Source organism: Plectropomus leopardus, chromosome 24 (assembly GCF_026936395.1).
Source record: "Plectropomus leopardus strain MGB_pleo_1.0 chromosome 24, ASM2693639v1, whole genome shotgun sequence".
Classification (NCBI taxonomy): domain Eukaryota; kingdom Metazoa; phylum Chordata; class Actinopteri; order Perciformes; family Serranidae; genus Plectropomus; species Plectropomus leopardus.
This window is the reverse complement of record NC_142199.1, coordinates 12296006-12321460: the sequence shown is the minus strand read 5'-3', so window position 1 is coordinate 12321460 and position 25455 is coordinate 12296006. Positions and strand designations below refer to the sequence as shown.

The following is a 25455-nucleotide window of genomic DNA, read 5'->3' as shown; positions in this document are numbered from 1 at the left end:
ACACACATATTATAGAGAACTCAGGTGCTTGCAGAAAAAAGAAAAAAAATCAAACCTCAGAATAATAATATAAATTTGCCAACAACGGAAAACAAGTGCAATTTGAAATTCATTCAGCATTTATTAAACAACAGCCTTCAATTTGCCTATTAAACCATCAATTCAAAGTTGCCATGAGAAAACCAACTCTCTGTTGCTGTTGTTATGTAAGTTAGATGCAGCACTTCAAAACTAACTAATCATCTATGACCCTTTTCACATAAAAGTAATCACATCATCCATTGTTAATAAAATAATATTCATTATAGTAGCTTTAAATGTCCAATGATTGACACTGTCTAATCTGAATTTGGCTTGTAGTCTAAAACTGAGAAGAACAGCACAGTCATGCTTACAGCAGTGGGTGCAATGTCTTCCTCAAGGACACCAGTAACTTTACACAGACCAAAATGCCATGGTCTTAACTTATTGAATTTGTGACTGCTTGAATTTCCTCAAAATAAGATCTTTGTTTATCCTTCCATCAGAAACGGCTCCTGGCATTTCACCCCGTCCTGCTTTTATGAGATCGGCTCTTGACATTCTCACCCCGCTGTTTTGCTTCACTGTATGAAGAATTGCACACTTTAATGTGAAAAGGAACAACGTTTATTTTTTGACCTTCTCATAGATTTATCTCAGACAACAGTGATGCAAGCACTCATATCTTGTTTTCCATAAAAATGTTCACAGAGACGGAACATATAACACCATGGTCATAAAAAGTTCAAATGGAAACATTAAATTAAGCACTACATATTTGATACAATGATAACATACAGTTCAATTGATTGCCAAGGAAACACAGAATTAAAGAAGAGATTTGTTGTAATTATTTTAAGTGTACCAGGTATTGAAACAAAGCGACATTGAGAAATACAACCAAATCTTTGTATTTACACTGAGGAGTGCCTTTTTTTGTCACTGTTAAACATTACATATTACACAATATTGAATTATAGGATATAGTATTGACAACATTCCCTTGGGAGGTTTTGTCGGAAGGGTCTTGACCATTAACAATCAGTGGCTGAATCTGATTTAGGCCATTTTGTCCCTTTTTAAATGGTAAGGAATTAAGAAAAACTTAATAAAGATGCAGCCAGTGACTGAAGTGAAGAGTTTTGTGCACCGTTTTGACACCATAAATGTGCAACAAGTCTGAGGACAGCCCCATGTGCATTGCTTCCTCAATGATACTTAAGTGAAGGATGGTGTGATTCAACCTTTTAAAACAATACTCTGCATGTAGATTTGATTAAATAGAACCTCAGTGTAAAAATGACTTGCAAAACTGAATATATCAGGAATGGAAAGACACGTTTTGTTAAAAGCAAATTAATGATTCTGGAGTGTTGGCACACCAGCACAAATATGTATCACTAAACCTTATTTAATAGAAAAAAAATTCCACTCAACTGTGCATTTTTACCTCTCAGCTCCAATAATAGCCTGGGGCTACAACTCTAACACAACTCCCATATAATGCATCACATGAAATCATAATGGCAGGACTCATAATGGCAGGACTGGTTGCCAACAAAAAAAGAAAATTTACACAATCAGTCAAACAGAACACAACACTTTCCCACAAATACATGTTAATTGCACCAAAATTAATTTTTAAACTACAAAAGCATCAATAAATGTGCAAAAACAAGGTCTACATTTAAGGGAATTCTGCATTTAATATTAGCATTATGCTATTTCCTCTCTGTCACTTTTAAAAATAATTCAGCATTTATTAACTTATGTAAAATTTAAGTAAAGTCATCTGAATAGACAGCAATGGCTACTTTGGTTCCTTTTTAATGAAGGAGAGAAAAATAGGGGGAGGTTTGTGTTGAATTTACAAAATGTACATGTTATTCTGCTCTTTCCAGCAACTATGACTGATTAAAGTTGGGGTAGTTTATATGTATATACTCATATTTCTTTTCATGTGTGTATGCAGTGTATGTATTGGTATTTTCAGAGACTCTCAAAGTGCTATATTTGATAAGGTGGTGTAAAAAAAAGAAAAGAAAAGAAAAAGAAAATTAGAAATTGATTTGTGGCTTGTTTCCTAGTTGCCATGGTACAAATGCACCTATCGTGGCCCAAAGTGCCTCAAAGTAGGAATTTCTGGCTCAACTCTGTCCATTTATCCTGGTTTCTTCTAGACTTACTCCAGCATATTGTCTTCTATCCAGAAAAGGTTTTACTAGGAGTCAAAGATGGCATGAAGCGGTGCCATATTTGCTTTTAGAAATCAAAGTAAACAACTGAAAATCACTTTAAAAAAGCGCAATAACATAATACTCCAGGCATCTCATTTTTTTTCTTGGCAATTTAAAGCTGCACTAGGTAATTTTGCAGTGTAGTAAATGTTACGATAATTTGGAATGATAAAATTATCTCTACTTACATGCTCATTACTTTTTTAACCAAACCAGCCGGTCTGAGATGACACCCCGGCCTGGTGTTGCTCATTTAGTGGTTACTTCAAGTAATGCTGTCCCGCACCAGCAGTGTTGCTGTAGAAATACTGCACGCACTCTCTGGTGTCCCCCCAGGAATTTTGAGCTGCAACCTCCCTTTAGCATTGTTACCTTAATGTTAGCTCTGTTAGCACCAGAAGCAGTGTCAGCATAGCTAGTGGTGCTAACATCATTAACAATTCAAAAGGGGTTTTGCAGCTCAAAACAAAATTGCTTAATTATTGGGGCGACCAGATGGTGGCCTTCATGTTTACACAGCAATGGGACCAGTGGTTATTGTAGATGAGCGGTGCTGCTAGCTAGTTCCCAGAGTGGCTAAGACTAGCTAACCAGTGGAGACCAGAGGGTGGGCAGTGGGCACCATTTTCCAGCATGTTGACACAGCTGTCTATCAACAAAGCTAATCATACCCATTAGTTGTTACTGTTAGGAAGGGTGGGACTTTCCTTGGTTCTCCGTAAAGGTAACATTTTTCACAAATCTTGCCCAGTGCAGCTTTAAAAAAATAATTAAGACCAGTTCATGCTGATTTATTCTTGTTTATATAGTTCTCAGTTGTCGGGCTCCAGTCCCTCTAGGTGGTCAGGGATGGGTAGACCAGTGAGAATCGTCAAACACTTATTCCACACGTTGAACACAGGACACACAGGCTGGACGAAAGACACATGGAATGTGTGCAAGTGCTGGGAGCCCACAGCATCGTAGAAGGTCACGTACCCGGCATCGTAGTCCAACAGGACCCCGACACGTCGCAGGTGGGGCGAGGGCTCGATAGCCAGCTCTTTGCTGTTGTGGCGAACCACCCAGGAGTTGTTGCAGCGGCAGAGCACCCAGGAGGCTGAGTTCTTGCCGATCCACTCGTGCTTGGGGGCTGATTTGTAGGCTATACCCACAGCGTACCTGAGAGGGAGTTGAAGATTCTGTTATCACTGAACCTGAAGTAGACTCCAGGAAATTCTGACTAGAACTTGTGGGTAAATAAAACTCACCATGTGCTCCCTCCAATTAAAGCCTCCCAGTAGTGACGGCCGCTGTCGATGTAGACATTCCCCACCACGCCGTAGCTGTTCTGGCTGGAGAAACGCTCCTGGCTGTGGCCTTTCTTGGATGTGGTTTCATCCCGTTCCACTGTCAGGTTATCGTGGGACACCTTCAGCTTCTTGTGGGCAGACTTGGGGTCCAGCTTGAATGGCTGGCCTGGTAGAGGAGGAAATGAAAAAGAAATTGATTTTGAAATGTATTTAGATCTATAGCAGGCAAGTTTCTTTACAGAGCAGCTCGTTTATTTTCAGTTAATTGACTCTCATATTTACAGAAGGAAAAAAAAATATCTCAAGCACAGCAAGTGAAAGCCAATAAGTTACTTCTGTGTGACTGTTTGAAAATGAATTTTAAGCAAAGGTCGATCCAATATGGAGTGTTTTCTGTCATTTTGTTGCTTACTGTTGGTCTTCAGAGTCCCCGGTTCACTGCTTCTGCTTCCCGCTTGGTTAATGGCCTTGACAACAAAGATATACTTGGTGCCACTCTGCAGACCGTGCACTGTGTAGTGGTTCTGCTTGATGTTGGGAACAATCATCCAGCTCTCCAATGAGTTACACAGACCTGTGAGGAGAGGGGAAAGGAGTGGAAGATAAGGAGGAAGAGGCACAGATGAGAAAGAGGGATGATACAGCGTGCAGTCTGGTACTTCAGGGAGAAAATATATTCAGGATTTCACTTGTTTAATTTTCCTAAAAATGTATTTTGAGGAGAAATCTGTGAAAAACATATTTCGCTGTGGACACTTTCAGTGTAAAAACCTTCAAACAGGAGAACAACTATTCACTTTAAGTTTCCTGGAGAGTAGTGATGTACAGTACAGCAGTGTAAAAGGATGGTGTACTCAAGAAATGGTTGTGTGTGAGCCTGCGGCATTGGGAACAGGCGAGAGGGTGCAAAAAGGCACCAGAGGGAACCATTCACACCTCGTTGGCTTCATAGCTGCACTATGCTCTCTCTGCTTAGTGTGTGTTTTATTCAGTGGCACTACAGAAGTGCAGCACCACCTCCTACGGCCACATCTACACTTCATTTTAGGCCTCTTAAAACCAAAATGATCTCTGTACACAGGAGAGTTTTTGTACAGAGTTAGAATTAATCTCAGTCCATACTAACAAACCTGAAAATGCTGGTGCAAACAGGAGGCAGATTGTCTACTCTGCAGTTGTTTGCTCAGTTATCCAAATACCCATCATCAGAGGAAGCGATGGCAATTAGAAAGGAGAACTCACAGATGAAGGATGAATTCACATTAGGTGTGTAGGCCTAGCTGTTTTCAAACTCAAACTTGTTCAGCAGCATTTTCAAGGCGTTTCCGAAATGGCAAAGCATGATGCTAGATATGAGCCTACCTATATTTTGTGTTTTGAAACAAAAATGTGTAAGTGTGGATTAAGCCAAAGGCTAACAGAGAGTATTTTCCATCCATGTCATAGCTTAGTTTGTAGGAAGGTTTGTTGGCCACCCAGAATTGAAAATAATTTCCCATAAAAAGCGCCTTAAATTCTCTTTTTAATGTTACAATATTGCATGAAAATGTGTTTTATGCCAACAGGGTTAATGCCATGAAAATCTTAAGAATTACAACCCCAAAAATACTTACATCAGCTAAATATACTTTTTTAGTAGAATTAAGACAAATTAGGACCTCATGATCAGATATTGTGTAAGTAAGGTGGATTGTTGAAACTTCACCATTAAAGTAACAACTGCTACTCTTCCTACTGGTGAATTATAAAAGTACATACATTAAAATCAATCACATAGTGATCGACAAACTCTCTTTGTCTTTCCTATCATATTAAGACATATTTCCCACAGGAGATCTTATCCAGAGGGCTGTACTGAACAATTATTCATCAGAGTTAAGGATGTTGTTTTTGTGTTTTTATTAAATCAACATTGAGGGAGTTTCACTTCCTGCATAGTGATTCATCTGAATTGCTCCAGGGGGAATTTTTTCCGGGTGCGTGATGCCAACAGCAACACCTCTGACATTATCGGATGTGGAAACAGGAGGTGAGGAAAATCGCAGCCTCTCTTAGAACAGCAGCAGACAGGGATGTGAAAGAAAGGGGGAAATAAATGTCACATTAGCTTAATGGCTGTCGGTTAGCAACATGCTTTAAACTGTTATGTAATGAGAAGGCATTGGCAAAGATGTAACCTCGGGAAATGGGAAGAAAGATATAAAAGAAGGAAACTCTAAACATACAGAGCAGAAGCAGAAGGAAGGAGAAAGAGAAAGAAGAGGAAAGAGACTTCAAAAAGAACCTTTCACTCTGTCAGTGCTACTTAAACCTGAATGTCTTGCATATATAGTCATAACAACTTTGTACATCCACTGAAGTCTTGTACTGCTCCATACCCAGTGTGAATTCTCTGCTGTACCATTGTCAAATCTCATACTCCTTTTATCCGTCACAAGCTACAGTCGCTTGATGTGTGACAGTATCTGAGGGTGATAGTAGCATAAAGGCTAGAGGCTTCACTTCAGGAGGTTCCACTTCCACCGCTATCTCAGCTTTTAGGAAAGCACTTTAACTTCCAGCTGCCTTAGGGGAGCTAGTGGCCACTAGTAGAGCAGCATGATTGTGCTGAACAGATCTCAGGTCTCTTGATCGATTTTTTTTTTTTTTTTTAATTACTAGAATTTTTATACTCCAGATTCAATCAGCTGTTTAGTTATGATGTTGATTTTGTTTCTTGTGGTTTAAATGCTGTTTCAAAGTGTTCTCTAGTTGACTGAGTTTCCGTTTCTTTGCCACATTTAGTTGGGTGTCATGTTCATGTTTCACATTTTTCCTCTTGGATTGGTTGTTATTTCGTCTTTGGCAACTGACATATCCATCTAGTCTTTCATTGTAAATCTTGTAAACTGCAATAGTGCTTTCTCAGAACAGTTAACATTTTTTATGTTGACTGAAGAAACGTTCGTTGTCGTGTTGTTAGATCCTCTTTTTTGCATGTCAATCTCATGCTTGCTCGGGGCAATTTTCATGGTAATATTTCTGTGGCTATGTTACTGGCTATGGCAGAACATGAAAAGTCCCTGTTTTTAACTTTGCTTGCAAAACACCACATCTGTGTGAAACAACAAAAATAATATGAGATGTGGCTTGACACCCCAAAGCTGCTAAAAAGCAAACAATTAGAAACAAGATGCTAAATACGGTCCCAGAAACCTAAAACTACATTGATTTCCTTTCTTACTGAGCATTCACTCTCATCTGCACATACTCTGTGGCTGCCAAGGGTGCCACTTAGAAGGAGGTGCCAAAATTGCACCTTTTTTTCTCAATTCAAATATGTGGAGCATAAGACAGTTGGACTGTATGGGTACCTCCAGTTCTGGCCAGGCAGTTAATGGTAATGGGTTTTTCAATAAGTTATTGTTAGCTAATTTTATGTATTTGTGTTGATCTCTCATTAGTGCTTGCTCTTGTTTGTTGTAAAAACAATACATAGAGAAGTTATTAAGATAATGATAATGAAATGTTTTAAGTTTTTGGAAGGACAGGGTGGCACAAGGGGAAGCTTTCCAAGGGCACCTAGGGCAGAATTTCTACGTCCAGCACTGTACTACTTACTGGCAATGTTAGACTGTCCAGTGAAGATGGCGTACTGGAGCTCATAGGACACCACTGTGAACTCATCATCAGACGTCCAGTGGACAGAAATGGTGTCGTAGGAAGCCGTACACAACTCTTCCCTTATGCACGGAGCACTCGGAGCTGTGGAGGGTGAGAAAAAATGTGAGTGTCATCCAACAAGATCTAATGCTGATAATTTCAATTGAATGTAGTTTTAAATGACATTATTCCCAATATAATAACATAGTCAAAGGTTGTCAGTTGGTATAGCAAACAGTAGCCCCAGTTAACCTCATACGTAAGGCTTCATTACACACAGGATTGAGGATGTTCTTTCCACTAGAGTGGTAGGTTGAGCATTAAATGCAGTGCGGAAGAGAAAAATAAAAAAAAAACATGTATCCTAATATTCTCCTAAAATGCTGCTCACATTATCACATCTGGTAGAGTAAATATCGCATCCTTTAAGCATTAACAAATGTGAGTTGTTACATAACCTAAGATGCTAGATTGGCTTTCTTACACTCACAAATTCATGTTTTATGTGCTATCATGTTATAGCTCCATCGCGAAATAAATGAAACAAATCCTTTGTGTATTCAAAGCATGGGGCCTTTAGAGGAAGGAGAACGGACTGAGGTAAGAAACAAAGATACAAAGGCACAGCTTAAATTGATTGTAAAGCCACTTCCTATCTCTTTCTGTGTCTGTCACTCTCATCCTCTCCCGAGCCTTCTGTCATGAGTGGCTGCACATAGTGGAGTGATTCAGACTGATTCACTTAGTGAAAAGGCCCTCCAGCGAAGCCCTCATGCATCGCAGAGAATAAATACGAGCCAGCCATTTTCACAGACCTTCAAATCCACTACACATGATGCCTTGTTTTCGGCCCTGCTCATAATTCGTACTGTGACATTTTGATGGGTCCATGCAAATGGGACATCGGAAATTAATGTTGAAGATTAATTTTGGAGTTAATAGGCTGAGGCCTGGTCTCTTCAAGTGCTGTGCTTGAAGATAGCAGAGACTTCAAAAGAATTAAAGAAAATAACAAAAGATGAATTTAAATCAGGACTCCACTTGTAATTAAAGGGAATGTTTGATTTCATGGTCAATGTGGAATTCAATTAAAGGGCTAGACTGTTTGACAAAAAGTGACATTTGGTGTATGATTTTTACCTCAAAGAAAGTAAACATCAGGTGGTCTATGATGCACATGAACTAAAATGCCCACAAACTTTGTCTTCAAATAAGTGTGAAATCAATGAATGTTTGTCTGAAAGGAAAGACTGATGAAAACATGAACGTTTACCTGTAAGGTAATCCAGATTCTCCAGCAACTTCTTCTCTCTGGTGAAGTCCAGGGCAACAGAGTCAAAGGTGTCTGTTAGGTGTATCTCAGGGATCAGCACTTGGGTCGATGCAGTCGCCATAGAAACCCTTTACCGATCGAAATTAAACAGGTTGTCAAATTTAATTTCTGCAAGTGTTTATCATTATCTCCAAAACAGAAGAAGAATTAATAAGCTACGAGAAGGAAAAACAAGGAATAGGAATTTTAGCATGCTTATCTGATGGAGTAAAACAGATATAACATATTAACAAACTGCTAAATAGTTGCTAAATTAAATTTACTGAATCTGAATTATATCAGCCTCCTAATTAGTGATGCTGTGCAGATTAGATTCTGATTGAAACACTACTTTTGTTTGAAGCACCAAAGGATAATGATTTCTTTTTATATCACTCACTCCTGAGGATGCACATATTGGACACCGGGCTTCGTTTTCAATTGCCAAAACAATTAGTCAGAAAGCTTGAGCAGGGAGTGGAATAAAATTAGGCTAAATAAAAGATATATTGCCTCTCAACTTGTCTTTGCTGGTGGGGAAGTCAAGTCCAAAAAGTTCTCAAATTGTTTCTCAACATAACTGTGTGCACTCTTTGCCCTTCCCCTAAAGCTAGACCTTGGTTTGCTCAGCCAAATAATTTCGACATGCAGAACCAACGTGTGGGCTATCTGACCTCTCATTGATGCTCTTGGCAGTTTGCAGGAAGCGAGCATGATCGGTTTCTTTCAGTGTTTGATCAGCTTGCGTGATGAGAGCGGTGGACCTCTCGATGCACTGCTTGCAGTTTGAGATCTGTTGGGCGAGCTTCCGAATCCTTTGTGCCTGAAAAGGATAGCAAATGCAAAGTGAAGTCTGAGAACAGTGCTGTTCGGCTGGATCAAGTAGTCAAACCAAGAATGCATGAAAATGCCCTCAACCAGGTTGAGATGTTGCAGACGATTAAGGATGAGAACATAATCATAGCTGACAACAGGAAATGACCCAAAACATATGGGAGTTTATTGGTACATGGAGATGGATGTTACATTTTGAAGTCAGCTATACATGAAAAGGTCAAATACAAGGTTGACTGGCGCACATGTATTTCTTCATGTTTTCTTAATTGGTATGAACATCAAAGCCAAAAAAATATAGCTAAGGGCATAAATGCCTCCAGCCTGCTTACTGTAATTTCAGGGACTGGAAAATGATTTGTTTTGACCTTCCCACTCATTTCTTGTTATGCCTCTGCACAGGTGACAGTGATGGCCTCAGACATTGTTTTTTGGGGTGTCTATCCATTCATGAGTCCAATTATCATAAAAGCAGTATTTTAAGAACCTTGAGGGAATTTCTTCCAGTTTGGCACAAACAGCCACCTGGGCTCATGTATTAACTGATTATATTGTATGGTCAAAGGACAAGGTCGCTGTGAACTAGCGTCTGTCTCATTTTAGTGAATGAGTAACACATGGGGGTGATGGAGTTTCTTTGAATTTAGCACAAACATCTGCATATTTCTATTAGGGACAAAATTATGACATTTTATATCCAAAAGAACGACTTCACTGTGCCATTATAATGTTCTGCAAAAACACTTTTTGGCCATATTTCAACAAACTCAGATCAGAATGAGAGGTATTTGGTCAGATAGTGAATCAGTGACACTAATCTTGACAGACATGGATGTAAACTGTAACTTGTTGGTGGCGGAGGCACAGAACCATGAGGATGTAATTCTGTTTGTATGTGTTTTTGTTAAGATGCCCTAATTATCTTGTAACTGTGAAGATAATTGAACCAAATACTTAAAGGTTAATTCTTTCTCTGTTGTTGCACAAATGAAATATATTATAAGGGTTAGAATGTGCAACTAAGCTTGATACAAAAGTTAAATATTGAAAAAGAAAGAAACAGAAAAATGATGAAACTACACAAGTTAAGCTTCTTCCATGTCCCTGCTAGCACTATATTTTCTAGGCATGCCAATGATTCTATTGCACGCAAATCTGGGATTTCATTTCCCCTTGTTTGCCCCCCAGTTCCATTCCCTCTCCCTTCAGTATGAGCAGAGATGTTAAGAGACAGATTGAGGTCAGTGGCTGGATTGAGGTTAAAGGACATTTCATCAGCAGTTCGGCTTGTAAAGAACACACAACACTGTAATCTCAGTCCAAATCCATTGAAAGTTGCAAAGTCCTTATTGTGTTTTAAAAAATAAGGACGACTAACTAAAACCTGGTCTCAGAATAGAGCATTTTTTATTGTTATTGATCATGATTGAGCACTTTTTCTACAAAAAGCATTTGTAGGAATCTGCTGGCCTGAAAATAAATATCTCTTTTTGCATCTCTGTCTTTTCTGATGCAATCCTAAAAGCTAAAAGCGCACATTACACGGTGCAAAAAAATCCCTGTTGGGTTCCAAGTCTCATTAAATACAGCTTTAAAAAAAAAAATCATCCGGGTTTAGAGAACAAGTACATGCACCATCCCATATGCTCTGGGATCTACTTTTGGCCAGTCGGAGTGTTTTTCCCGTCTGTTCGGAACGTGTTGAAGGGTTTGCATTTTAGGCAGCTGAACAGTTTGCCGTCTGTTCCTGATATAAGGTCAAGTGGCTGTCACGGAAGTATTGCATTTGACACAATAATGGGATCTGATGGTAACTCGAAGTGTTTTCAGTGTATGTGTTTACAAAGACATGAATAAAGGTGAAGACATTAGCCATCTGTTGCAATCCAAACCTTTTGACTGTGAATGCCCGTCACCCAGATACGGATTTGTGCCACGTTTGCACATTCTATTTAGAAATCAGGGAGTTAATTTGCTTTTTTTTAAAGCACATGACTGTGGAATTTTAGATCTATTAGATGAGACAGAATATGCCCCTCAGTGATCATTATATCTGTTGAAATGGTGATGGAAGAAAATAGAATGTTTAATCATTAAGGAATGAAGTAAATGAGTAGCTACAAAAACGTAATTAGTGTAAAGCATCAAGAAAGTACATTATGCTGTTTGTGGTGGAACAACAAAGTTGATATTGGGTCCTTGGTAGCTGGTTCACTGTGTTTCGACTGGGAAGATGAAGTGAAAGATTTAGAAAAAACAGCAAAGGCAAATACATAGTATCTGCTATCACACTCCTCGCCCCCTGTTGAGTGTTCTCCTCACCTTCCCCTCCTTGATCTTGTTGCCAATGATCTGCCTCCGCTGCTGAATAATGTCAATCAGGACATCACACTCCTCCAGCAGCTTGCCCTCCTGGCGGGACGCGTTCACCTGAGAGCATTAGATAAACAAAGAGATTGATGGATGCTGAGACGACAGAGATATAAGTTCAATGGGTCCGCATCGTGTCAGTAGAGGGACAGGATGTCATCTTCATCATCTTCGGCCCTCCTATCTGAGGTGAACACTTGAGGAAGATGAGGCATATTCAGTCATTTTTCCTTCTGCTGGCTTGAGAGCTGAGTGACAAGTGAAATAAGCAAGAAAGCTCAGTGGTTGTTAGAGAGCAGACATGACACTCAGCAATGTGCTCCAGAACCAGACTCTGTCTGGGGCTGTCTCTGAAATCACACCCTATTTGCAATAAAGTGCTCTATATTTACACTCCACCATTTTTCTTTTTCTCTGTAGTATCTTACTTCTAGGGGTGAAATGTAGTTACTATATAGTGCAATCAACAATCCCCACAATACAATTCAATGTAGTGCATTATATGGATGCAAAAATGACCATTGTGAGACCCCACAGTTGCAAGTGGTGATGCAAAATGACAATGACTGGTAAATCTGAAAACTCAATTTACTGTTCACTAGAACGGTATGTTGTCCAAATGTACCATTTTTCTTAATTATTATTATCTTAGGTACCATGGAAATACTTTTTTTAAATAGTAACAGCAATAACAGCTTATCAATATTCATTAGAAAAAGAGGCAGCACAATTGATTTACAATGTAGCTTCATCACACTCTCTGTTTACCTTCCTTCAACTTATTACCTGAATATTTAGTGTTGCTATTGCAGAATTTGCCAGCTAACATAATGTTAATGCTAATGTAGCCATTAGCTTCATCGCCCAAAGCAACAATAAGTAAAATTACAACTACTAACAGTCATAGCTATGGCACAAGTTATATTGTGAGAAGTATGTGAACATCTTTTTTTCTATCATGTGTTCCCAGCAGGCCTCTATAAACTCCCAAATGAAATCATGAATGGATTAAATTAAATCTGGGTTGATGTAGGTTAACACTTTAAGGTTATATAATATACTTTAGAATGTGGAAACTGGCTCACCTACCTGTAGATTAAGACCATGCTTCTCTAAAAACATAGTTTTGGGGCAATGGGTACAAACATCTTCTTGGCTCAAAGCCAAACACTGATGTCATCTAAACTTTAGGAAAATGATTGGATTTATTTGAAAGGTATTAGGAAAATGCAGCTGATGCTGCTGATTACATTCAGGGTCATTCTGCCATGAGGGCGTTTAGAGGAAAAAAAGTGAATTCAGCTGCATTCTCTGAGGTGTTTGATTCACTTGGAACATTGACAGACTATAAAAGTTGTTCGGCTCCAATAATGAGACTGCAGGTCCTTACATAATGTGTTATTTCTCATTGTGGACATTTCCTAGCGCTCCATTTCAGCACCTTGTAAAGTGTTTTCTTGCCGCAGCAAAGCGATAGCACAGGGAGCAATGAAAGGGATGTCTGCTGTGTGCGTTGCCAGGCCAACAAGTTAGTTCATAATCTCTCTCACACACATATACATGTTGACAGGTGTTTTAATAATGACATCATGGGGAGACATTTTCGTCTCCTCCACAGAGTGAAACAAGGCTAGAAAGCACTTCCTCAATATGCTCAACTTGGCCTTCTTAACAGCATTTCTCTGGTTTTCTGGGCTCATGTTGCCAACAGAAACAATTTGCCACCTGGATTACATCTCAGTACTTTACAGTATGTGAGACATGCTAGCTGAACGCCCTGGCTCCGCTGTATAGAGCTTCGCTGGTGCATCTGCCTTTTCAATGCTGCTAATTGGTTTCTTCGACATCACTGTGACAGCTCATGGGGAGCTTGGAACGTAAAACTGCTTATGCTGTGAAAAGCTTGTATATATGTTATCTCTTTGTGGCATTTTGTACACCAATTAGCACACTTATACAGATCTAAAAATAATGGCGTCTTGGGGGTAGATGCTTCTCTGAATATACACCACAAAGAAAGTTTTTGCAGTTTTTCGGAAGTTAGCTCTTTTGGTCTTCAGGTTTTGCTGTGTTCTTTACTGCACCATTGGGTCAGGAGTAGCTCCCAACAAACAACAGTAAACTAGAGTGGAGCTGTGATGAAAGTTTTCTTGGCTGATTCACTTTCTCTGACATTTCATGACTGTTAAACTCAAGAACACAATGTGAATAAAGATGACGTCTTCTGATAGTGCTCATCTGACTGGAACAACCGCCCACAAAACTGCATATACACGCACACTTTGAATTTAAACATTGTAGTTGGAAAACAAACACAAAAAAAAAATATTTTAAAATTCATGAAATACATTTTTAATAGGCAATATGTGAGTAAGTGGATAACATGGTAAAAATGGTGATAAACTAGCCACACTTTCACACACACGCACATACAGAGTTGGTAACCAGAGTACATAATGTACAAATGTAAAGATGTGGAGCATCTAATGACAGTGGGCAGACTGATATCAGAGCTGTTTGCTATTCTGTGGCTTTTGCTATGGTTTAAACATTACATTTTCCCTCATTTTTCTTTATTAGATGCCTTGATGTCACTTTGCATTATATAAACAAACCAATTAACGGCCTCAAATTACCTTTCCTTTGACTTTTTGTGAAATACAATTATACTTGGATTCAATCATGAGTACAAAAGGCAGCAGAGAGAGGTTCAGATAGTGTGTGGCTTTGAATTCTAGAATTCTTCTAATTAGAACATCTTGATGCTATTAGTCAACATGTTGCTAACTGGAAAAGAATGCAAGGATTTGACATGATGTGGTGCAGGGGCAGTTAAGGCATGGTTCACCCATTTGTGCCCACGACTGACTTTGAATTTCTTTGGCTGGAGGCTTAACTGACTGGCTGAAAAATAAGAGTTTCTTATTAGACTGTATAAAGTATTTTGGGCACATTGGACAACTGTTTTTTTTTCTTTTTGCTTTATATTCCATTATACATTTTTAGGCATCTCCAGTTCCTTATTACTCTGTTCCCCATCACTCATCATTGTACACTTTATGATTTAGTAGACTGGCTGTCAAATATGTGTAGATACCTTACTCTTTATATTTCTGTGTACAAAGCCATGCAGACCTCCAGCATTAATCTTTGGCTTCAGTCCACTTGGTGTCTTTGTTACCAGGTTCCAAGTGTTTACACTGATTTGTGGGGGAAATCTTTTCCTACTTGGACTTGAAAATATCTTAAAAATCTGGTCCCTCAGAAAAAAACCAAATTCACTTGTTTTATTTGAGCTGATTTTAGCATCCTCCTTGTGTTTGTAATTTTGCATTTCTTCTCTGTTATGTTTTATTTCTATTTAAACTGTTGTGCTGTCTTGGCCAGGTCTCCCCTGGAAAGAGATGTCCTTCTCACAGGACTTCCTGGTTAAATAAGGGTTAAATACAAAACATCTCGAGTAAAAAACAACCAGTCCATGTTGCCCACAGTGTAAAGTATGATTAGAAAATGTCTGTATATCAGAAAGTACAAGGAGCACAATCGAGCATTTGGCCTCTGTAATCTCTTAACAAGTTATATATTAAAGATGCATACATGCAGTGTAAGAAATATTTATATGGACAACATTTAGTTCATGTTTTTCCTCCTGACTTTGACGATTGAAAATTTTCAATGTAATCTACAGTTAGATTTACTTGCCCAGAGAATGTCTAATTTGTATGTATGATTTTGAAACTTTCAGCCAATCAGAAGAAATGTTGTGGCATTTCCCCCCGTCATACTAAATCTCGTATTCCCTCATCTCGTCCTTTTGGCATAAATGGCACAGATGGTGGCTCAGAGAAACTCAATGTGAGCTTGCAGTCTTTTTTAGAAGAACATCCATGTCTTATTTAATTGAAGTTTTCTCTTTTAAGTATGCATGAACACTGTACAGTTATTACACAGCATCTGGAGTCTCTGAGATGTCAGTAAATCCCAGAAGCCATCTCGAGAGAAACTTGAGAGAGAGAGAAATTAATCTGATGTGAAATATTCAGAGAGCTGCCCATGCAATGCTTTTACTGTGTGACCTTCTTTTTTCTTTTTTTTTTCAGCTCAAATTCACCCCTCCCATTGGCAGATGCATTGCATATCAAAAGTCTTAATTCGCTGAGCTTATATATTTATTTTTGGCTCATAATCACCAGTTTGACATATATTTTCCCATCTTCTACCTGTGAAATATGAGTTTTCTCACCTAAAAACAACATGCTATCACTGTACACTCCACGTGCTATTTTAAGGCTTTAGAGTGTGCTGTGAAGACATACTGTATGTGTGCTTGTGACCGTAATGCATTTGGGAAAAATAGGTCAAGCCATTTTTGCCCTTTCGTACATGCATCATTTATCCGTTTCTGATTTTTAAAGTGGACTGTTTCCTTTTTCTGGTCCTTTTGTGATGATCAAAGCAACAAAAGGGTGTTTTCTTTATTTAAAATTCCTGAATCATCAATATTCTGCAAGCTTAGCTCCCAGAAAAAAAACATATTTGCGTGCTGGTGACACAGAATATGCACACAGCACTTTAGCAGAGAGAAAAAAAATTAAATCTCCTTAATAAATCACAATCCTCTTTGCTTGCAGTTTATAAAGGCCTTGCCAGGCAGTGAGGCTGTTCTCCATTATTTCTCAACTAAGATGTCACTGCCTTTTAACCCTGTGGCATTGCTTTATTTAAAGCTTCTTAGTAGGCCAGTGTAACATGAACAGGCAGGCTTAGCACAGAATTGCCTTCAGTTGAGCTGAATACAAGCAGACATTCACACGCTTTGTTATCCTAATAATAAACATATTTAACAAAAACAGATGTCCTCCACAAATAAAGGTGTTTGCAATAAGACGATAATATTACACATGAAATATATAATCAAATGGCCAAATAAAATGTTGCTGAAGTCTGTTTCCACACCTCATAAGTGAATGCAGAGTGTACATGATACCAGATCTAACATATGTGTTTAAGTTAGGTATCTAAGATACCTAACTTAAACACAGCACTGACTTAGAATTATTTTTGTCTTGGCATTAATATTGCATGGGAAATTTAGTACAACTCTGCACCTTCATCTTCACATCTGAAGTTTGACTTTAAAAAAATACAGTAGTGCTGCAACTGTCAATTTATTTATGGTGTCATGACACTGAAATCTGTGTATTTTACTTACACTGTACATGTTTAAGCCCAACCAGGGACAAGGGTTGAGAAGTTGCAATATCTATAAACTCTCTGTGCAGCACATTAGTTGCATGCTTTGTATTGGAACTATCATAACAATAAATAGATAAATTCAATTTTTTATCGATGCTAAAATGCCAGAAAGCACAATGTCAGAGCCCTTGAGGATTGTAAATTTTTATTTTTGTATGACCCACACTTTAAAACCAAAATGTATTTTATTTCCAATTGAAAACAAATAAACAGAAATGCAGCAAATTTTCTAAGTTTTGCAATTTGTTTGGGTCATAAATTCCAAAAACAACTCAGAAATAAAAATAGTTGTTGCGTATTTTTCTGCTGATCAGTTAATTTTTTTTTAAATTTCCAAATCATATAATTCGATACACAGCCTTTATAGTTTTAGTTTAGCTGCTAAACTTAGCTGCATGCTAAGCTAAAGGATACTGCTGTCAATATTAAGCCATGATGCCATCTGATGACATGCCAGTGGCTTTATTACTAGCAAACAGAAAAGAGCTTTTTTTTTTGATTAATGAATATGCAAATTGAGATTCTGCATTTGCACAACTTCTGCAAAAAAAGGCCAATAAGTAAAAATGTTGAACATCAAATAACTTCTATCCCCATGCAGACTGGCATTGTAAACTCTTTAATTAATGGCATCCCTGACTTTGACTAGTCAGGGACAATGTATGGGTCAGTGGTGACCTCAGAGGTCCATCAAAACCCACCTCTACATGTTGACAAGTCTGGATCAGTTTCCCCATAAGAGACTCCAGCTCGTTGTTCCTCTTTATCAGATTGCTCAGGTTGGTATCCAGGGCTTGCTGTAGCAAACACACACACAAAAAAAAAAAAAAAATGCAAAGTGAGAAATGAAGAAGAAATGGTCGAGACATAAATGCAAAGAAACAGACATTGAGTGCAGTGCTGTAAATCAAAGGAGGATAAAAATGCAACAGAGTTTTCATCCTTAGGTCTCTTTGCTTCCACCATCCAAAGAAGTTGTAAGACAACCTCAGGCGCTACATCACAAAACAACAAAAAAGTTTGAAAGGAAGTGGAAAACAACTACATTCAAGAGAACACAAGACAGAATGAGCAAAAACGGTTTGATTCTTCAGCGCAAAAGCAGCAAAGAGAAGCAATGTTTTCCCCTCTTCTTCTTCCTGAGCATCACCAGGAGTTGCACAGTTTTCATCTTCTTTCTGAAGAGGTGCGTTTAGTGTCCACATACCTCTGGACGTGGGGGATACCCCTCATCCCTGTACTGCCTCCTCATCCTGCCCCGTCCAAGCCTCCGACAGAGGAGCCTACTCTAGGAGAGGATGTGACTGGGACAGCCACTCCACTGAGCACCAAGCCATGCGCAAACCCGGCCAAGCGGAAAATTAGGCATCAAAAGCTTCCCCTATGAGAGCACACAGCAGCGCTCTAGGCTAACGAACCGGCAAACAGGTGACAGCACGTCAGCTCTGTCCCCTAACGCTCCTCCCCTCGTTTTTTTTTTCTTCCCTCCCCCTTTTTGCCGCTCTTCATCCACCCGGGCACAAGCTGTCTCCTTTACTTCCAAGATCGTCATATTATTGCCAAGCCAAGCGTGCTTAAGCCCCTCTGATGCCACGTCTCCACTGTCCTGTTCAAAACCGTTTTCCAAGAGAATTTAAACTCAGACTTGGTGAGTGCTGAGATTTCCCGCATGTCCCAAAAACGGTGTTAAGGGGTATTGGAGCAGCAAGGCTGGAATGGCAAATGTACAGAGCCAGAGCCATTAAGGATTATAAGCAGTTGCTTAGGGCCCTCTGGTTTCTGCGGCCCCTCTTTCTTTTTTTCTTTTTTTTTTTATGAAAAAAAAAAATGGAACATCCTAAAAATAAAACTGCCAAGATTTTACAGCATGTTTGCCAATAAATATTACCAATGTGGATATTTTAACCAGTTTGGAATTATTATATGTAGAAGTATTTCATATGGAATCAAAAAATTAATACAATTGAGTTGCAAACCGGGCCTACATTAATTTGTAGAACAGTCATAAAATCCATTTATAAACATGGCACGTGCAATACTAAGCTATTAAAATGCAAATGTATCTTTATTCATTTATTTATCTATTTTTTTATTCATTTTTATTTTTTTATAATTTGATAAACCCCCTGCAGTAACTCTGAAGACCCCCTAGGGGTCGCGAACTCTCTGTTGAAGAACCATGAATTAAATTAAATAATACATTTTATTAGAATAAAATAAGACAAAACTACTTATATGTAGTTTTCCAAACTAGTGCTCCGGACTAAATGTGAATTTACATTTGTGTTTCCTTTTAAAATGTTCTGTTTTCCCTGTTACTAGAAATGTTGCCCTTTGGCAATTTTTGGTAGCATTTCATTCAACAGTGCCCCTTTTTTCTCTCTCATTTAATCACTGTATAGGACTTTGCAAAATATTATATATCTTTTTGGTTTTGTCATGTTTTTTTCTAAATGTAGACATCTTGCACATAACCTTTAACTACTTTTTAGCATCAGTGTAAACATAGCCAGGTTCTGATGTTGTGTTGAGGATTAAAAAGGAGTTACCCCTGAGGGAATATTGAATAAACAAAAATAGTAAACACAGATAGATGGTGGGATTTGTATGTGTGTGTGTGTGTGTGTGTGTGTGTGTGAGCTGTAGTGGCACTAGGGGCTTAATGGGTGGCCTTAATACGCTGATGACACACAAAAGCAAAAGCAGCATAAAGGTCTACACGGAGAGAAATATGACGCTGTCATCACCATTATCATCCATGGAGATAAAAATAAACCAGAGCTCTTAAAGGAGGACAAGAATCACAACAGTAAGTCAGCAGCTGTGTCACGTGCAGATTGGTGTATGCAGTGAAATTCATGCATGCACTTAAACACAAAGGAAAACATATTTGTAGTCTACATAACAGCATATTGTAGCAAACAAACAATGTTGAGCACATGAAATGCACTCTGACATGTACACCAGGAAATAACATAAATGCTTTCAGGGATTTAAAAAAAGAAACCTACTGTCAGTCTCCATACCTCTGCGTATTTGTACATTTTATACAAAGTAAAAGGCAAATACCCTTTTACTTGTTCTTTGTGTGTGTTTGTTTGTGGGCAGAATTGAACAGAAGGGGTTAACCCACATCTACAGTGTCCATGCTGCCAACTAGTATCAATCTTTTGAAGCTGAACTGCCAGCCTGCCCGTCAGAGGTTGATCGCCCGACAATCATCCAGCTTGTTTATCCACATCATATCTCTCTCTGCTGCCAGTCCGAGCCGGATTTGTGCCCCAAAGACATAGCTTCTGTATAAAGTTAATCTCTGCTCTGAACCAACTCAGCTAAGCCATGTTGATTTGATGAGTTTTTAGATATGCAGTAAGCCAGTGGATTCAGATTAATGTTGAGCATGGATGCGAAATCATTTCAAACCAGTGGTGGAAAGTAACTAAGTACATGTACTGAAGTAAAGTACTCAAGCAGTATTTTGAAGTTTACCTGACAGTTTTATGCTTATTAAGATACTCTGTTTCAAAGACAGATACTACTGCAAATGAATACTACTGCACATTTTTAATAGTTACTTCACAGATCAAGATTTCAAATGCAAAGCATTTCATAGGATATTGTTTGTTAGTCTCTGATTATGCCATTAATTATTTCCCCAGGGTCCACTGACAGCACAAGACACATTTTTGAAATATTTTATTCAGATTTCTCTTAAAGGGAAGGCATGGCAGGTTACTCCACCTATGAAAAATAACATTTTTATGGAGATTTTCTTTGTTTGTCTGTTTGCTTTTTTGCACAGGAGTGTAAAAAATATTCATATCCATTACTTTAAAAGCAACTTAATACCAACTGGAAACCGTGTTTTTGGTGACCTCCAGTGGTCTTCCAACATTACTGCAGTGATGTACCAGTATACCAGGGTGTGTTGTTACACTGTGACATCACTATTGGTTGTGGTTATCTCAGGTGAAATGTGTAAACTAAAATCAAGTGGAAACCTGAGCAAGTCAGTCCCCAAAATGTTAAAATGAGGTTCTTTGGCGACTGACTTGCTCTTCTTTATAGCAGAAACAAACATGTTACAGCCTGGTACAAAAAACAGTTTTGGTTTTTATAGCTTCTTTTCCTGTTTTTGATAACTATGCAGGGGCAAATTTTGCACAACTTTTAATGTAATGAAACTTGCAGTTATACATAATGTAGGGCTGCTTTGAGTTGACAAGACACTACCACGGCGTTGGTTCGGTAACATTACCATGGCCTAACCCCAGATTCACAGAGCAAAGTCGTAGCTGTAGCTGTCGCTATTTCAGTGTTTTTTAGTTCATAGAAGTTATTTGTAACATTTTGGCCGCCAAAGTTTTACTAAAAGACCCTCTAAGGAGTTGGCTCTATGTTTTTTTTCACAGTAGGTAGTTTTAAGTCCTGAACCTTGTAAGCCTTTTTTTCACTCACAAACATTAGCATTAGCATTACCAAAGTAAACCATATGTGTAAATGCACCTTGCATCTTGTCCAAATATGGTCACTTCTGGTTCCAACACTCAAAGATGGCTATGGCCAATCTCAAATTTGAGGCTTCACAATGGGAGTCCACAAACCAGTGGGTGATGTGATGATGGCCCATTATTTATACAGTCTATGATAAACATTTATTTCTCAAAGGTGGGTACCCTGCCATGCCTTACCTTTTTTAAACAGAAAGCCTAATAATGGCATGGTAGCCGGTCTCTAATCCACACAGTGACATTCATGGCCACTTGGCAACAGAAAAAATTACCCAGTGACTCAACTGTGGGAGACGAGATGACTAGCAAAATAGCTTGAAATGTAAATACACTTCTAAAAATAAGATTTATTTATTAAGTGTGGTCAGCTGACAGAGGTAGAGCCAGTTTTGTGTTTTTCAAAGGAAAGCTCCCCTCACAGCATCTGCTCTTAATCACTGTTCTGCTGCAGTGCTGCAGCACACTCAGATCCTCTCTCAGCCTCCTCTTTTCTCACCCAATAGGAATCCCCTCTTTGAAACTGAAGCAAAGTTTGCATGTCACCTAACGTCTCCCTGTCGGCTTAGAAAAAAGAGAAGTTTTTCCACCATTGTCATTAGTGCATGTACTGTTCATGTGGGTAAAAGTGGCTGTGTGTACGCTATGAGTGTGAGCTAAATCACCCCGAAGCAGTGCTGATAATTTAAGAATGTATGCAAGGGGATCACACACACACACTCAAACATAGATGGAGACAGGTAGGCAGGTGAACTGAAACCTTGAGAGAAACTACATTTTTTTTCGAGATTTACTGTGACACTGAGCAGGATTGTCTTCTCAGGAATTCTCAGAGCCAGAATTTCACTTTCTCATTTTTGCTTGTGTGTATGTGTGTGTATGTGTGTGTGTGTGTGTTTGTGTGTGACAGAGAGAGAGAGATCAGAGAAACCTCAGTCACACAGATGAATAGAGAAACAGTGAGACAGAGAGTAGAAAGGTGGGCAGTTAAACAGCATGATATAAATTAAAGAGAAAGTGGGTGGAGGAAACACAGACCATAGGATTGATCATTTATGTGTTTACTGCTGTTCTGTACAGTGTGTCCACCCATCTTTACACACATCTACACTATATTTATCTCTTCTTGCTATGTCATCATTCTATAGGGCATTCTGTATTTGATGGAGGCCACCAATGTGTTTGCTATACACCCACTTTTCTCCCAGTGAGCTCCTCAGTAAATTGGAAACAATATTATTGTGTGTTTGTGTCAGTCTGAGAGAAACAGAGGTGACTCCTGCAGAAAGAAAGTAGCCCTTATCCAAAGCCAAGCACAACAAAGCTAAAAAAAACACAGCATAGAAGGAATATTGCGCAGTATAAAAAACGGGGGAAAGGACGGAGTGTTTGTTTGATTGAGAGACATTCAGGCCCCAAACAAAAGGGATGTTTGTGCAGAAAGAAAGTCGACAGTGGGTGCTGTGCCATACCTTCCCAAACAATAACTTAAGTTGAAACTTCATAATACCTGATTTTACAGTATGAGTAGTGATTTAGAGCTAACAGATAATGTAGCATGTTAATGGTAAATACTGTACATCCATGCAACTTGCATTTTATTGTATTGCCCTTTTATAACTAACAAGCAAACATTTCAGCTTGTTAATGCCTTTGTTTACAAATTGCAGATGCTTTTTTTCATCCATTTTTCACTCACTTTTTGCACTCACTTTTTGCACTTTTTGCACATGTGATATCATGATGTTCTGAAACACCCTGTCGTACACCTCTCTATCACTAAAGGCAGTTATTAGCTGGTGTTGCTCGTTAATGATTTACTTTTGGGGTAGTTTGTAAAGGTTGGAAGTTAAAGGTGGAAATTGTCAACATGATAGTAAGGACTATATTAAGGAAAGATGTCAGTGATTATGTGCATTCATGATATAAAAGATGAATGAGACAGACTGAAGTCTTAAATTAACTATTTTGCTTATCAGCAAGGCTATGAATCTAATTGTGTGTCTGTTCATGTTTTCTTGTCAACCCAAAGTATGTTGTTGCAACACTGAAGGGCAGCTGATTAAACCAAATGGATTACTACATAAACACCACAAACCTATGATTTGAAACTAAAGCTGACAACACACATCCACACAGCAGTCCCCATCCTTTATACTCAAGGTTCTTTCTCCTCAGACCCAGAGCCAAGGACTTTAAAAGCTATTTCGAGCCGCCTTCTCCGTCAATTTCCTGTGACGGGGGTAATTTTATCTCTGAAAAAGGATGGGTGTTCCCACAATAACCTCCACAGCTTTTATCAGACACACCACCGCTGCCACTGAAAAAAGGAAACTATTCCAATCATCTGATATTCCCCCCCGCTCCCCGTGCCGAGTGGGGATATCTCAAATTCCAGCAGATCAGTGCAAAAAGTGATATGCATGAAATGGTCCGGAAAATATGACCAAAACAGTTTTGCCTTGTCAGACTCCAAAATGAAAGAAAAGCATCGTATCTGAGTGAAAGAGGGAGGGAAAGGGACTGCCTGTAACATCTTAAGTATTTCAAGTTTTAACCATCGGGTTACCTGACAAACAGAGGTTTTCATGCCTTTGCTGTGCCTCCTCTTTTAAGAAGCTCCCCCAAAGTTTGCAGTCTTTATGAATTAAAAATCAAATGTGTTGCTCAGCATAAATATTGCATAGCGGTTGAGTTGTTTCCTGTGGTAATTAGCTTGGATTGAGACCTCAATTTATGTCCTACCCTGTTTCTGTCGCTCGTTCAAAACTCTCACCACAAAACTTTGCCTTTTAAAAGCTTCCACTCAGTTCAGCATTGCTAGCAAAAAATTAGAAGCAACATGTTTAACTAATCTAGTTGCGGAAATATTTCAATTGAAACTGACATATTTTTTTCTTTTTCTCAAGGTTTAAAAAGACTACATTAACATCACTTGTGTTATATAATCATAATTGGAGATGAGATTCCTGTTTCTGTCAAGATTTGTTTGCTTATGCAGTGCATGGGTTTGTTGCATGTTTTTACTGTATACATGGCGCAATAAAAGGGAACTATAACCATAGCTCTACTGAAATGAATTAAGGTTATGTGGCCTGACAGTAGCTTTCTACTTTGCAACTGAATTTAGCCTGAGGCTGAGATGTGTATTAAGCCTCACTTTAGATCCAGCAAAACAAGTCACTGTTTAAAAAAAAAGTGTTGGTGTTTGGGTAATTTTCCCTCAAGATATAAAAGTATGTTGCATGTATCTCTCTCTTAAAGAACAGTTCAATATCAAATAAAAAAAAAATATATATATATATATATATACATATTTTCCCTTTTACCTGTAGTGCTATTTATGCATTTAGATTGTTTTGGTGTTAGTTGCAGAGTGTTGGAGATATCAGTCATAGACATGTCTGCCCTCTCCAGGATAATGGGACTAGATGGCACTCAGCTTGTAGTGCTTAAAGTGGCCAAAAATATGTATCACTGGGCAGAAGGAAGCACGTATCTACTGCTAGATAACCGAGCACAGCTCAGCCAGGGAGGATACCATTAATATTTACATGTCGTGGCGTCATGAGCATGACCCTCTTATCTATGAGAAGATTCATGAAAGTGCTCACAACATGCTTATTGGATCATCTTGAGTAACAGATTTTCAAATGTATTTCTTGGTGCTTTGCACACCACAAGCAGAGTGCCACCTATAGTTCCATTATATTGGAGAGAGGGCAGATGCGTCTGTGGCTGATATCTCCAACAAGGACACTAAAGATAAGAGGAAAAATATGTATATTTATTATGAGGGTGAACTGTCCCTTTAAATGCCGTGTCCTGAATCTTCAGCTCAGGGCTAACTGTGTCTTAACCCATGGTTTCTATCAATCTCACGTCATGTGCCAGCTGGATGTCGTAAGGCTTTTGAGGGCCTAACAGGTGGTCAAATCCCCTCTAACTTCTGGCGAAAAAAAAGGCACATTTGTTTTCTGCGC

The 25455-nt window shown here is 38.7% G+C and overlaps 1 protein-coding gene across 2 annotated transcripts in view; it reads right to left on the bottom strand.

Annotated features, from left to right (window-relative positions):
- Positions 1 to 625: 625 nt before the first annotated feature.
- The window catches only part of LOC121963002 (E3 ubiquitin-protein ligase Midline-1-like), a 68364-nt gene continuing 43534 nt past the window's right edge, over positions 626 to 25455 (bottom strand). For both annotated transcript variants that reach the window (XM_042513358.2, XM_042513357.2), the window contains exons 3-10: positions 17666 to 17761; positions 11661 to 11768; positions 9179 to 9327; positions 8466 to 8593; positions 7151 to 7294; positions 3963 to 4124; positions 3509 to 3716; positions 626 to 3419 (exon numbers count right to left, since the gene is read on the bottom strand). In XM_042513358.2, the coding sequence (XP_042369292.1) occupies positions 3071 to 3419; positions 3509 to 3716; positions 3963 to 4124; positions 7151 to 7294; positions 8466 to 8593; positions 9179 to 9327; positions 11661 to 11768; positions 17666 to 17761 (1344 nt within the window). In that variant the 3' untranslated portion in view covers positions 626 to 3070. The remainder of the gene's footprint in view (positions 3420 to 3508; positions 3717 to 3962; positions 4125 to 7150; positions 7295 to 8465; positions 8594 to 9178; positions 9328 to 11660; positions 11769 to 17665; positions 17762 to 25455) is intronic.